The following is a 13,721-nucleotide window of genomic DNA, read 5'->3' on the forward strand; positions in this document are numbered from 1 at the left end:
GATTGTGCATTGATAATGCGAAAACGCATCAGTAACTTGATGTTATAAAACGCATTGTTGTGTATAGTTGGTTAATGAATAAGTAAATGCATATAAGTCGAAGTTTATCTGTAAATTTTATCCTAAGAGAATAGAAGAGATATCTTGGCCACTCGATGATTTGATTTGACTTATGTGCCGGGCCCGGTCAGAACTGAATTGATGTGTTCGATTAAGTTCTATGTCAAATAAATCGAAGATCGAGAAATCTAAATGCTAGACTAACCATTCAATAGGATTGTCAGCATGATATCTAACAAAGGACTGTACGATCCCTTATCTAAAGGACAAGATTGATTAGATCAGAGTTGACAGCGTCTTTGAGAGCTACGATTGCAAACCGTATTGTACTTGTATAGTTACTAGACTTATCCAAGTGGGAGACTGTTGGAATAGTGTCTAAGGCTATAACTATATTCGGTGGTGCATGGTCCTTTTGGGTTGCCTTCACCATAGCAACTTGAAGGATGATTTATTAAGAGAGAGTGAATATTATAAGGAATGATATTTAGCTATTTGATTAATATAAGTCATAAATTAATTGGTATTAATTTGGTGACTTAAAGAGATTAATTAAATAAGAGGGTATAAACTGTCAATTGTTTGATAGTTAGACTTTAGACTATAAATCCATTAGGATACACCTTGGACGGATTCTAAGAGCTTTAGGATAGCTCAAAATCGTCCATAGGGTTATCTATGGAATGGATTTGGATAGCCTTAAGAGAAGATTATCCAATTAGGGTTTAGGGTGAAACCCTTAAGGAGTCTAAAGGTATAAATAGGCCCTTGGGATGGGGAATTCGTGTACAACCTCACATAACCTAAAGCAAGGAACCTCTGGTCGAATTCCTCCCCTCTCCTCTCTCCTAAATCATCTTGCTTGCTATTGGTGTTTGTAAGCCATTAGAGGAGTGACAATTGTGACTCTAGAAGCTCCAAGACAAACAAGATCAACAAGGGATTCAAAGGTATGATTCTAGATCTGTTTTAATATTGTTGTTTAACCTAATTAGCCATTAGAAGTCTTGGATTCAAAAGCATGTTTATTAGAAAGCCTAGATCCAAGCAATAGGGTTTTGCATGCGCACATAGGAAAGTTCTTATGGCTAAAACCCAACAGTCGTTTCCTATGAGCAATATGTCATCGACATACAAAACGAGAAAGCTAACTATGCTCCCACTGGCTTTGACATATACACATGATTCATCTTCGCTTCGTACAAATCTAAACTCTTTGACTTTCTCGTCGAAGAAAAGATTCCATCTGCGAGACGCTTGCTTAAGTCCATAAATGGACTTCTTAAGCTTACACACTCTATTTGGATGCTTCAGATCAACAAAACCCTCTGGCTGAGCCATGTAAACATCCTCATCCAACTTCCCATTAAGGAAAGCGGTCTTGACATCCATTTGCCAAATCTCATAATCATGAAATGCGACAATTTCTAGCATCACTCTAATAGATTTTATCTTCGCAACTGGTGAGAAGGTCTCATCATAGTCAACTCCGGGAGTTTGAGGAAAGCCCTTCGCAACAAATCGCGCCTTATATGTGTGTACATTTCCATCCATGTCGGTCTTCTTCTTGAAGATCCATTTGCACCCAACGGTCTTACGTCCGGGCACATTATCAACCAAATTCCAAACTTGGTTGTCATACATGGATTGGATCTCGTTGTCCATTGCCTCTTTCCATTTTGCAGACTCCGGGCCTGCCATGGCTTCCTTAAAGCTATTAGGTTCGTCTAGATTTATTAGTGTACCATCACTAATATACGTGTCCTCTTCGGTAGTAATATGAAAACCATATAACTGGGGTTGAACTCTAACTCTTTTGGAACGTCTAAGAGGTAAGGACCGGTCAAAAGGTTCAACCGGAGTTTCCTCCTCGGGTTGATTTCCAGCGGTAGAGGTTCCTTCATCGATCGATTCTTGAATCTCTTCAAGCTCGATTTTCCTCCCACTGTCTACTTGGCTTATGAGTTCTCGCTCTCGGAAAACCCCTCTCCTCTCAACGAAGACAACATTGTCACTCGGTCTATAGAAGAGATATCCAAAGGATTTCTGCGAGTAGCCGATGAAAATACATCGCTCACTACGAGGTTCGAGTTTGTTGTGAGTATCTCGTCTTACGAAAGCCTCGCAACCCCAAACCTTGATATGTGCTAACGAGGGAGCTTTCCTTGTCCACATCTCGTGAGGTGTTTTGGCAACCTTCTTCGTAGGGACTCGGTTAAGGATATGGGCGGAAGTCTCTAAGGCATACCCCCAGAATGAGATAGATAGTGAAGCACGACTCATCATAGAACGAACCATGTCTAACAAGGTTCGATTACGCCTTTCTGCCACACCATTCAATTGTGGTGTTCTAGGTGGCGTCAATTGCGAAACTATTCCGTATTCTTTGAGATAGTCGTGGAATTCAAGACCTAGGTACTCTCCTCCTCAATCGGATCGAAGCATCTTGATTTTCCTGCCCAATTGATTCTCCACTTTATTTTTGAACTCCTTGAACTTTTCAAACATTTCTGACTTTTGCTTGATTAAGTAAATATACCCATATCTACTATAATCATCGGTAAAAGTCACATAGAAACGGTTCCCATCCTTTGTGGTTGATCTAAAGGGTCCACATACATCGGTATGTATGAGGTCCAATAAACCCTCACCCCTTTCACATGTGCTTGTGAATGGTGACTTGGTCATCTTTCAAAGTAAACAAGATTCGCATGTGTCATCTTCCCTAAGGTCGAATGACTCCAACACTCCATCCTTTTGGAGTTGGGCTATGCGTTTCTTGTTGACATGTCCAAGACGACAATGCCACAAGGATGCTCTATCTACACTATTGGAAGAATCCATGCATAAAACATCATTTCCTAGGTTATCTACAATCATAACAATTTCATAAATTCCATTACATGGCATTGCTTCAAAATATAAGACACCATTTAGATAAGCATAAATAGAACCATTCTCATTATTAAAAGAAAATCTAAATCCTTGTCTAAACAAACCATGAAAGGAAATGATGTTTCTTGCCATTTCTAGTGAATAGCAACAATTATCCAAATCTAAACATAATCCATTACTAAGCACTAAATAATACACTCCAATCTTGGTCACAAGCGACAATCTTCTGTTCCCCATGATTAGATTTATTCTTCCACGCTCCACATCCCTATTTCTTCTTAGTCCCTGCAATTCAGAACAAATGTGGTAACCACACCCGATATCGAGGACCCAAGAAATAGCATGAGATGAATTATTAGATTTAATTGTGTAAATACCTGCGAAAGACGGCTTGATCTTTCCTTCCTTGATGGCTTGCAGGTATTCTGGGCAACTTCTCTTCCAATGCCCTATTTTGTGGCAATGGTGGCACTCTGCCTCCTTTGGGTTAGAGGTGGGCTTAGCAGGATCAACTTTGGTCCCAATAGAAGAGGAACCATCTCGGGACTTTCCCTTGCGGTGGCTCTTAGATGGATCCTTCCTCTTCTTGCCCCTTCCTTGCCCAATAGCCAAAACAGGAGCAGCGGGTGGATTGAGAGTTGGTGCAACAGACTTGTCCTTGAGGTTGCTCTCAGCAACCCTTAGGAGACCTTGGAGTTTTCTTAGGGTGACCTATTCCTTGTTCATGTGGTAGGTCATCCTAAATTGGTTGTAACACGGAGGCAAGGAATGAATTACCATGTCAATAGCCAAATCTTCCCCAAAGTCGACATTCAACTTGCGAAGACGATCGACATACCTTTGCTTCTTTTGCAAGTGTACGGTTAGAGATTCTCCATGTCCCATTTTAGCAGAGATCATGTTAGTGAAGATCTCGTAACGTTCCTGCCTCGCGTTTTGATGGTATCTCTCCAATAAGTCTTGATGCATTTCATACGGATACATGTCCTCATAGGACTTTTGGAATTCGGGGTTCATTATGGCTATCATGATGCAATGAACCTTCGTTGCATCACGCTCATGAGTTTCAAAAGTGGTCATTTCAGCCGGAGTAGCGATTTATGGATTGATCTTATCGAGCTTTTCGTCGATGACATACTCCTTGTCCTCGTAGCGAGCAATCGTGCCAATGTATCTTATCTATTCGCTAAAGTTCGTTCCATCGAAAGTCACCTTTTGGCAAAGGCTCATCAATGTGAATGAACTAGCAACAACATTGTTCGCGTTCGACATCTAGAAATAGAAAGGACAAAGATTGATTAGAATTTGAATCCCTAATTATCACCTAATAAGATAAATTAGGGCTAGGATCCAACAACATTATTTACATATTAGAAAAGGGATGTCGTAATCCAACATGCAAACAATTCGAAGGTAAGTGAATGACGATTCACTAATTCTCCACCATGAAAACATTACCTTTAATTTTAAACGCATTGAGAATTCCTAGGTTTCGATGAGATTCATTGAACTTTTCAATGACATGTTTAAATCTCGATATGCCCATCTCGTTTGTGACTGGGATGCCGAGGATCACAAAGTGGGTGTTAATAACCATGCAAATCTACACGGTGCCTTCATTGTAACAATCACCAATTCGATGTGCCGGTAAACCACACACGCTCCACCGAACTATGATAAACAATGAATCACCCTTTGCCACCTATGCTTAGAACCAATTAGTGTGCCGGTAAACCACACACGCTCCACTAACTTCTTAGCAAGGGTGCAAAGTGTAATTTCATGGGATTGCATCAATTCACTTTTCCTAAAGTAACTAGGATTGGGAATTTTGAAAAAAAAAACATGTAGTTACTTTGTATTTAATATTATACTTTTAACGAGGAGATAGAGTTGCCCTATCCTACCCGTTCGGATAACGACCCTCCACTGATCAAGCAAGCGGTGGGTGTGAGTGTACATCCATTAAGCATCATTTTATAGGCAGCAACCTTATACCCATCTTATAGATCGGCTTCGTGAATGAGGCCTACTAACGGTAAGACTAGAATTTTAATTATACATATATATATATATATATATATATATATATATATATATATATATATATATATATATATATATATATATATATATATATATATTAAGCTTGTAATCATATAAAGTATAGGGTTGAATTTTAAACTTGTAAAATTCTAGGGTTTGAAATTTAAATTGTCCAAATTAAACTTTTAATCACAAAAACTAAATTTCAAAACTTGAGGGTTAGTTTTAAACTTTTCAAAACATAAAGAATCAAATAACAAATAATTTAAAGTAACCATTTAATCTCATAATTATCCATATTTGATGTTTCTTGCAAAACAATTTACCAAAATAATTAATCAATTATCAAAGAAAGAAATTATTATTCAATTAATTGGTAATTATCTTGAATTAGGTCAAGGATATACTCACATATATTATAAAATCGGATTTATATTGACCCATTCAGATAAAGGCAAGTTTCCATAAGATAAACAACAAGAAATCCCGAAATTAGCTCTTCCTAACGCTCAGACTCGTCGAGTATCACAATGGACTCACCGAGTTGAGGCCTACTCGCCGAGTCCACTATGGGACTTGTCGAGTTCATCAGGCAGATTGACAAAATTTGAATTTTGCAATCAACAATCAAGCAACCAATGCATCAATTCAATAGAAACCAATCAAGGCTTTGATACCACTGATGGGTTTTAGCCATAAGAACATTCCTATGTGCACATACAAACCCTAATGCTTGGATCTAGGTTTCTCTAATTGAACATGCAATGTATCCAAGACTTTGATTGATAGATCTAGTATAATAACATATGAAATCAGATCTGAAAGATTACCTTGAATTACTTGCTTGAATCTTCTTGTCCTTGGAGCTTAGAGTCACAAATGTCACTCCTCTAATGGCTTACAAACACCAACTAGCAAGAGGATGATTAGAGAGAGATAGGAAGGTGATGAAAGTCGGCCAGGGTCTCTCTTATACCAAGGGTTCTGATTTCCTCAACCCTATGGGTGTATTTATACTAGTGAGCCTCCTAGGGTTTCCCCCTTAAACCCTAATTGGATAACTTAAGCCCTAGGCAATCCAATCTCCTTATGATAAGCCTTTGGATGATTTCTAGGCTCATCCAATACCTAAAATCGTCCACCCCTTATCCCTAAGGAGTCACTGCTCGAAATACAACTATCATACAATTGACAGTTTATACCCTTTTATTCAATTAATCTCTTTAAGTCACCAAATTAATTCCTAATCAATTTATGACTTATATTAATTAAATAACAATATTATCATTCCTTATATTATTCTCATAATATATTAATAATATTTCTTCTCTCATTATAAATCATCCTGTCAAGTTGCTATGGTGAAGGCAACCCAAAAGGACCATGCTCAATCGGGTCAAGTACTTACCAAATATAGTTGCAGCCTTAGACACTATTCCAACAAAAATGTCATCATTAATCCATCACACTTTACCCACAATATAACAAAGCGCACATTAATCCTCTAATGGCTTCTTAGAATCCTTGTGACTTTCCTCGATTCGAGTATGGATCCTCTGCTTCCAGTAGTACGAACCCAATACTACCTTCCACACCTATGCCTACTTTCGTCAAGAATAATCCCGAATCCTCTAAGTCACCTCCTTATAATGATACTCCCAAAACTCACTAAACAACACACCATTCATACTAAAGCACTTCTTAGGATCTCCTAGGAGCCCTAGCTCACCCTGCCATCAAATGCTGAAAGACCCCTACCAATGTCAGCTAACTACTTCATGAATACAATTACATGCAACCAAGCTTAAATAATCCTTCGACTAAAAGACTCAACACTACAATGGTTGGACTCAAACAAGAGTTGCACAACAGGGCCAAATCAATTAGTCTAAGATTGTTTAACCTTTGTAGCATGTAACTTAATACATTCATTAAATAGTTAACTCACATCAATATAAGTCCAAAAAAGAAAAAAGCAAGCAGTATTTGAGCAGAAGATGTCTACATGCAACAAGGCATCGAAAAACATCTTCCATAATAGGCATCTCTCCTAATAAGCATTCTATCATGCAATGCTGAGCAAATCTTTATTCTAACTTCTATCATGCATTTCTAACATATTAACAATACACATAAAACAAGTGTGGGTATCTTGGGGAACAACTTTCTTTGAGCTCCGTCTGGTTGTACACATCACATACTCTCCTTTAGTTATTTTAAAGTTAATTATGAAAAATATTTTGCAGATCCATAGTTTGAGTCCGGAATTACACAAGTGTTCACCCAGATCTCTCAAACCAGGGCTCTGATACTAACTTGTAACATCCCAAAAACCATAATAAAAGTTTTTGATTTTCAAAGTCATTTTCATAAAAACCATGTAACAATCAACCATTGTTTTTCCAAAATACCATAACAAATTAGAGTACCTAAACATCTCTCAAATCATAAGAATCCATAGGATGATGTATATAAGCAAGACTTCGCCTTTCCCCGATCATTTGAAGTACCTAAAACATTGAAACCTATCACACCCCTAAACCAGACGGCGGAAACGTTTGGGGGCTTGTGCTGACTTCATCTTGAAATATCATTACATTGAATATAAATGAAACATAACATCATCATCACCATGCATAATACAATACAACTGCCATTGTTTACATCAAGTACAATATTTTAAATTACATGACCAAAACATTCAGTGTATGATGTTTAACAGTACACAAAACAAAAACCCATTTTCTTGTTGATTCTCCCGCTTAACGAGTCCCTAAGAATACAAGTTATTTTGAAAATGTCAAAATATATAATGTTGGTGAGTTCAAAGCATGTTTGAATGAAAACTTTTGTATGGTTCGTAAAACACCAGAAAATCCGATATTTTCTATAAAGTAATTTGAAAGTAATGTGTCAAAATCAAGTATTAATGCATGTGTGTTTGCTGCTTTGGAATGTATAGATAAACAAAAAATGTAATCCAGATAAAATCTTGTATTTTCTATTGTAAGTAGAATGTAATGTATAAATGTATTTATCTTAGAAAATCCGATATTTTCTGCTTATAAAAGTATCATAATCATAAAATCTCAAGACCGAGTATCGATGTATGTTTTTAGTATAGTCAAGATTTGTATAAATATACCGAAATCTTTGATGAAGTTAGTCTCTAAGTGAGCCGTTACAACCATGCTTGATAATGACTAATTCGCCTGTCTTGGCGTTTTCAAGACCGGTTTTGATGTAGGTAAGGTTTGTCGCCTGGCCTAGTCTAGCTGTAGCGAACAACTAAGGCGTAGAGGGTCACCCCATATAGATCTATACACAAACTCCCGCTCTCCCTCCAGGAAACTCTGGTTATAACTACAGGCTACGATCATACACTTAAAGGTGTCAACCGACAAGCCTCACTAGATTCTCAACTTGTTCACGAGTAATGTATTTCACCAAGTATAATGTTTACGTGTATGTTTTAAGTTTTCAAATCCAAAAGTATGTATATGAATATATGAAGTTCAATAAATATGTAGAGTTATAGCTAAGATCCACTAAGCATGTGATTTTTAGTCCTAACCCAATTAGCATGTAAATGGACCACTAAGGCCCAATAAACATGTAAAAGGGTGATTTAGGCCCAATAGGCATGTAAATGGACCACTAAGGCCCAATAAACATGTGATCCATAGTTCAGGCCCAAATTAACATGTAAATAGGCCGCAAGGCCCAATAAACTTGTCATGGAAAATATTAGGCCTAATATACACTTAAATGGGCCCTTAAGGCCCATTGGCCATGTAACGAGAGTATTAGGCCCAATAAAAATTGTTATCAATGTATTTCGTCCATTCGTTATTATTTCGTTGTTTGTTTTAGCTCGATGTTTGCCAAGACAACAAAAATATCTAATTTTGTAATAGTGACACTTTTGGCTCACTAGACCGAAAATATACATTTTAGTCACATTTTTTTGGAAAATTTGATACTTTAGATCCCTTAAGGCTAAAAGTCTTCAAGTTATGGGCTTAATTCAAATATAATTACCATTTGTGGCCTATTTTGTTTAAAATTTTACTTTCGGTCCAAAATTCATAAATATTTATAATTTCGGCCCAACTAAATATAATTTAACATTTTTTACCCAATTACATCTAAATGAATAATTTTGGTCCAAATATATAAATTTTGCTGTTTTCAACCTATTTATACAAAAATTACATTTTCAACCCATTTTTATTATAAAAATGACAATTTCGGCCCAATTTTATAAAAATAACATTTTTGGCCCAATTTCTATTAAAGTGTCATTTCAGCCCTAATTCCATAAATTTACATTTTTAGCTCAAATTTGTATCAAATGACAATTTTTATCCATAAAAATCAATATTTTTACATTTTTGGCCCAAAGAAACTGGAATGGCCCATAATATGGCCCATTATGCAAAAATTTTACTTTTAACCTCTTTAAATTCATAAATATCATAAAGACCCATTTTGAAAAGAAATGACTCTTGTGACCCTTATAAAAACCAAAAATAAACTAAAAACCTCAACTTTTTGTTTATGTGCCAAAAATGGTCCCTTTTTCAAGATTTGTTAAGTTCCTTAAGGATCTTTACATGTATATCACATTCATCTTTATAGTAAGTTATATGAAGTGTTTTAGTTTACAAAACCATTACTTTTAGTTAGTGATTTTCGAGATCTATAGTTATCAAATTAAATAAATTAAAATATTCATTAAAATATGAGATCACACAATTAGCTTTATCTAAGTATTTAAAATTATTGGTTCACATTAATCCATACGTGCATGCAATAATTGACCATTTACATATGAACCTTATATATATATATATATATATATATATATATATATATATATATATATATATATATATATATATATATATATATGCAATAATTGACCATTCACATCTAATGATTCATTTTGTTTGTTCGCGATAAAAATATGTAGAAAAAAAAGTTTTTACTTTCCTATCAAAAATTTTCTTCTTATTTGATCTTGACTCTCTCTCTCTCTCTCTCTCTCTCTCTATATATATATATATATATATATATATATATATATATATATATATATATATATATATATAGAATCAAGATCAAATAAGAAGAAAATTTTGGTAGGAAGATAAGAAGTTTTTTTTTTTTACATATTATATATATGACTTGGTTGTTGAAGATTCTTGCCTATCTTATTGTGAATATTAGTTATCAGTAAAAAAGTAAAAAAGTGATCATCAACATTTCTATCTTATTAAACCCATCTTAAAACTATTTTACTGTAATCTTGTCCCTCACATTGATATTTTTATGTTGGATTTGTACTTTAGAGGACATCTCTAAGCAAGGTATATATTTGGTTTGCTAGATATAATGAAATATAAAGGAATTGAAATATTGAATTTCATTCATTTTTGTGAAAACGAGACATGTTTTAACTTTATTTATGTGAAGATTACTCACCAGTAGAAAAATGATCATCTTATTAAGCCCATCTTAAAACTAATTTACTGTAACAATGGTCGTGACATATTTCAATGGCTTGTTAAGTTTTGAAGTCAAAATTGGCAAGAAAACCAACCAAAACAAAAAATGACGCATGGCAATCTTGTTGACAGTAATTATTTAATTCAATATTTTCACCGATCAATTTTTTTTTGGGGCATAAAGAGTTGAGCTCACATTGACATTTTTATGTTGGGTTTATACTTCAATGGGTATCTCTAAGCATTTTATATGTTTGTTAGATAAAATAATTATTAATAATTTTTTGCAAAAGGATAATATGATAATTTAAACATATTGTTCTGTCCTATTATATTTTTACATTAAATACCAAAAATTCTCAAAAATTTGATTTGTTTAGAATCCCAAACTAATTGAGCCGCTCGCTCAAATTTTTGAAAAATCTTTCATTAAACAAAAATAAAATCAATTTGATTCAAGAAGCTTTATATTGATTTCATATGGGTGGGGGTAAGGTAAATTAGAGGTGGTGTCAACCTTGGCTATATCTACCTTGATTGCCTCATTGAAAATTTTGTGTACAACAATAAAAATATTTTAAAATTTAATTAATGGATCTGTATGGTAAAATGTGATGTATTTTTAAATAACTCCATTTAAATCAATCAACCTAAAATTCAAGTAACAAACTATTGTACACATACCTCTCTTCATCTTCATTGATTCATTTGAGTAATCCAAACTTGAGATGGATTTAGGTTTTTCAAACATGTGTGTTACTCCTCAAATGTTTAAACTTTTAAAAGACCAATACTTTAAGATATGATAACCTTTATTTTCCATTGACAATTTCTAGAAAAACATAATGCCTCGAACGTGTCTTTCAAAGATTTATATATTTTATTTGAAAAAAGCTATTTATGTTATATTCTATGTCAAAAAGTACTCGCTTATTTTGGTCATCTTTGGTGGTTATTCCATTAAAATGCTTTTACTGCTACATAGTGACATACTACATGCAATTTAAATGGGATAAAACTGAATTAATGTAATATTTATTCTGTCATTAAAAGCGAAAAATTGTGTCACTCCATTTAACCGATCTCCTCTCTCCTCCCCCGTTTTTCTCTCTCTTCCTCAACTCTCCTCCACCTTCTCTCTCACTAAAGTTGGCGCCACCTTCCATGAACGCTCTTCATTCTTCACTTATTAGATCAGCGATGCCAAAGCTCCTTACACAATCGAAATTCATGGACATGTACTCGCACTGATTCGTACGTATACATCGGGAAAAAAACTAGAGAACATGTGGCGATCATCGTTTCCGTTGCTGAAACAGGGCGTAGCGTCGGCGATGGCGAGTGGTAGGTGTAATCCGGCATCGTTTAGACCAACAATAACCGCTTTCGTTGAATCGAATAATGGAAGAGTGTGTGGCTGTTTGTTCTCGAGTTCGGTCGGCGGAGGCGACGGAGTGGGGAGTGGAGGTAATGGTGGTAATCGTGCATCAATTGAGGAGGCGAATAAGCTGATGAAATTGGTGGACGTGGAGGCTTTGAAATCGAAGTTAGGGGCAGGAGGTAATGAGGTGGTTCGTTATTCGAAGCTTTTACAGGCGTGCGAGAGTTTAGGCCTAGCGAAATCTGCCGAGGAAGCGAAGATGCTCGCGAAAGTTTATGATGACGCTGGTGTTATTTTCATCTTCAGAGATAAAGCATATCTTCATCCTCATAAGGTATCCATCTGATAATATGTTTGTCCGATTTCCCCAAATTTTTGATTGATTCGTCTGATTATTCAGTGAATTTGATCATCGGATCACATTTGCTGATTAACCGTCTTATTTCTCAAGTATTCGATTTGCCTTGTCTGTTATGAACACATTCATTCATCTCGATTGCTCTGAATAGTGTTTGGATAAAACTTTCTCCATTGATTTGAATTGTTCCGGAAATCAAATTAATCCTGTAGATCTAATGATCTATCAAACTAATCATAAAAAGTTGATAATCAGGTGATGGATATGGTTCGAAAGGCAGTTCCTCTTGCCCTGTTGCCTGAAAACGATCCGAGTAAGGAAGAACTAAAAACGCTACAAGCAAAACAGGAAGAAATCGATGTGTTGGCACACAAGCAAGTCCGGCGAATCCTTTGGGCTGGTCTAGGGCTCTCACTTGCACATATTTCGCTGTTTTTCCGTCTAACTTTTTGGGAATTTTCATGGGATGTTATGGAACCAATCACATTCTTCTGTGGATCTTCTGGTTTAATTATAGGTTACGCTTACTTTCTTGTCACTTCAAGAGACCCCACGTATCAAGATTTGATGAAGAGGCTGTTTTTGTCACGTCAAAGAAAGCTTATCAAGAAGCATAATTTTGATGTTCAAAGATTCATGGAGCTTCAGAATAAATGCAAATCAACATCTTTTAGCTCAGCTTCGGGTTGCAGTGGTGGTGCTGGAAAATCGGGTTCTCTTGCATAGACATTGACATTTGACATAAATGGTATGTTTCATAATACCGATTTTTTTTTTTTTTTTTTTTGGTAAGGGTAGGATGTAGGATAGTAATGGATTGAATTCCATTTATAAGTAAATGGAACCATTTTCTTTGCAATTTTTTTGTTCTTATTTTCTCCGTCATATTTTATGGAAATTGCTTTTGTTTTACATGCTTTTGGTTACAACTTTCACAAGTTGGAGATAAATATATTTATAAAAGTAAGAGTGCCTTTGGCAAAATTAGTGTGGAGAACAGTATGAATATGCTGAAGCTTGAACATGTAGTCTTATTTGTGTAAAAGTGTTTGAAAAAAAATAGTTGTAAGATTTTAAAAAATGTAAAATGATATCAAATCTAAAAGGTAAAAACTTTCAAAAACTAATTAAAATAGATTTTGGATTAAGAAATTTTTGTTTACATCAAAAGGTTTAAGCTAAAAGCCTAATAAATAAATAGTTTTAATATGCTTTTACCAATTCTCATTCTAATACAACTCCTTATTAATATTATATCATGTGTTATGTAGATATATTAGACAACTCATTTTAAAATTCAAATTTATATATTCTAATTATATGTTAAATTTAAAGTTATAATAACTTTAAAAATTTGATATATCTCTTAATTAATAATTTATTTAAATGACTTATTTAAAATAAATGATTAATAATTATAATTTTTTATTATAAAATTTTAATTAATTTTATAACTGTGGTTCCACGGGTT

At 34.7% G+C, this 13,721-nt stretch overlaps 1 protein-coding gene across 1 annotated transcript; it reads left to right on the top strand.

The window, feature by feature from the left end:
* Positions 1-11,569: 11,569 nt before the first annotated feature.
* On the top strand, positions 11,570-13,162 carry LOC145011510 (calcium uniporter protein 2, mitochondrial-like). The gene is made up of 2 exons (XM_078970239.1): positions 11,570-12,226; positions 12,506-13,162. Exons 1-2 carry the CDS (start codon positions 11,798-11,800, stop codon positions 12,974-12,976), a joined length of 900 nt encoding a protein of 299 aa, XP_078826365.1. The 5' UTR covers positions 11,570-11,797; the 3' UTR covers positions 12,977-13,162.
* The last annotated feature ends 559 nt before the right edge of the window (positions 13,163-13,721 follow it).

This window comes from Lactuca saligna, chromosome 8 (assembly GCF_052625555.1).
Source record: "Lactuca saligna cultivar CGN05327 chromosome 8, ASM5262555v1, whole genome shotgun sequence".
In the NCBI taxonomy this organism is placed as follows: Eukaryota; Viridiplantae; Streptophyta; class Magnoliopsida; order Asterales; family Asteraceae; genus Lactuca; species Lactuca saligna.

Bases quoted from the DNA above. Each gene is read 5' to 3' on its own strand.
- LOC145011510 (XM_078970239.1), top strand. From the start codon at position 11,798: ATGTGGCGATCATCGTTTCCGTTGCTGAAACAGGGCGTAGCGTCGGCG. The intron at 12,227-12,505 runs GTATCCATCTGA...GTTGATAATCAG, and splicing joins CATATCTTCATCCTCATAAG to GTGATGGATATGGTTCGAAA.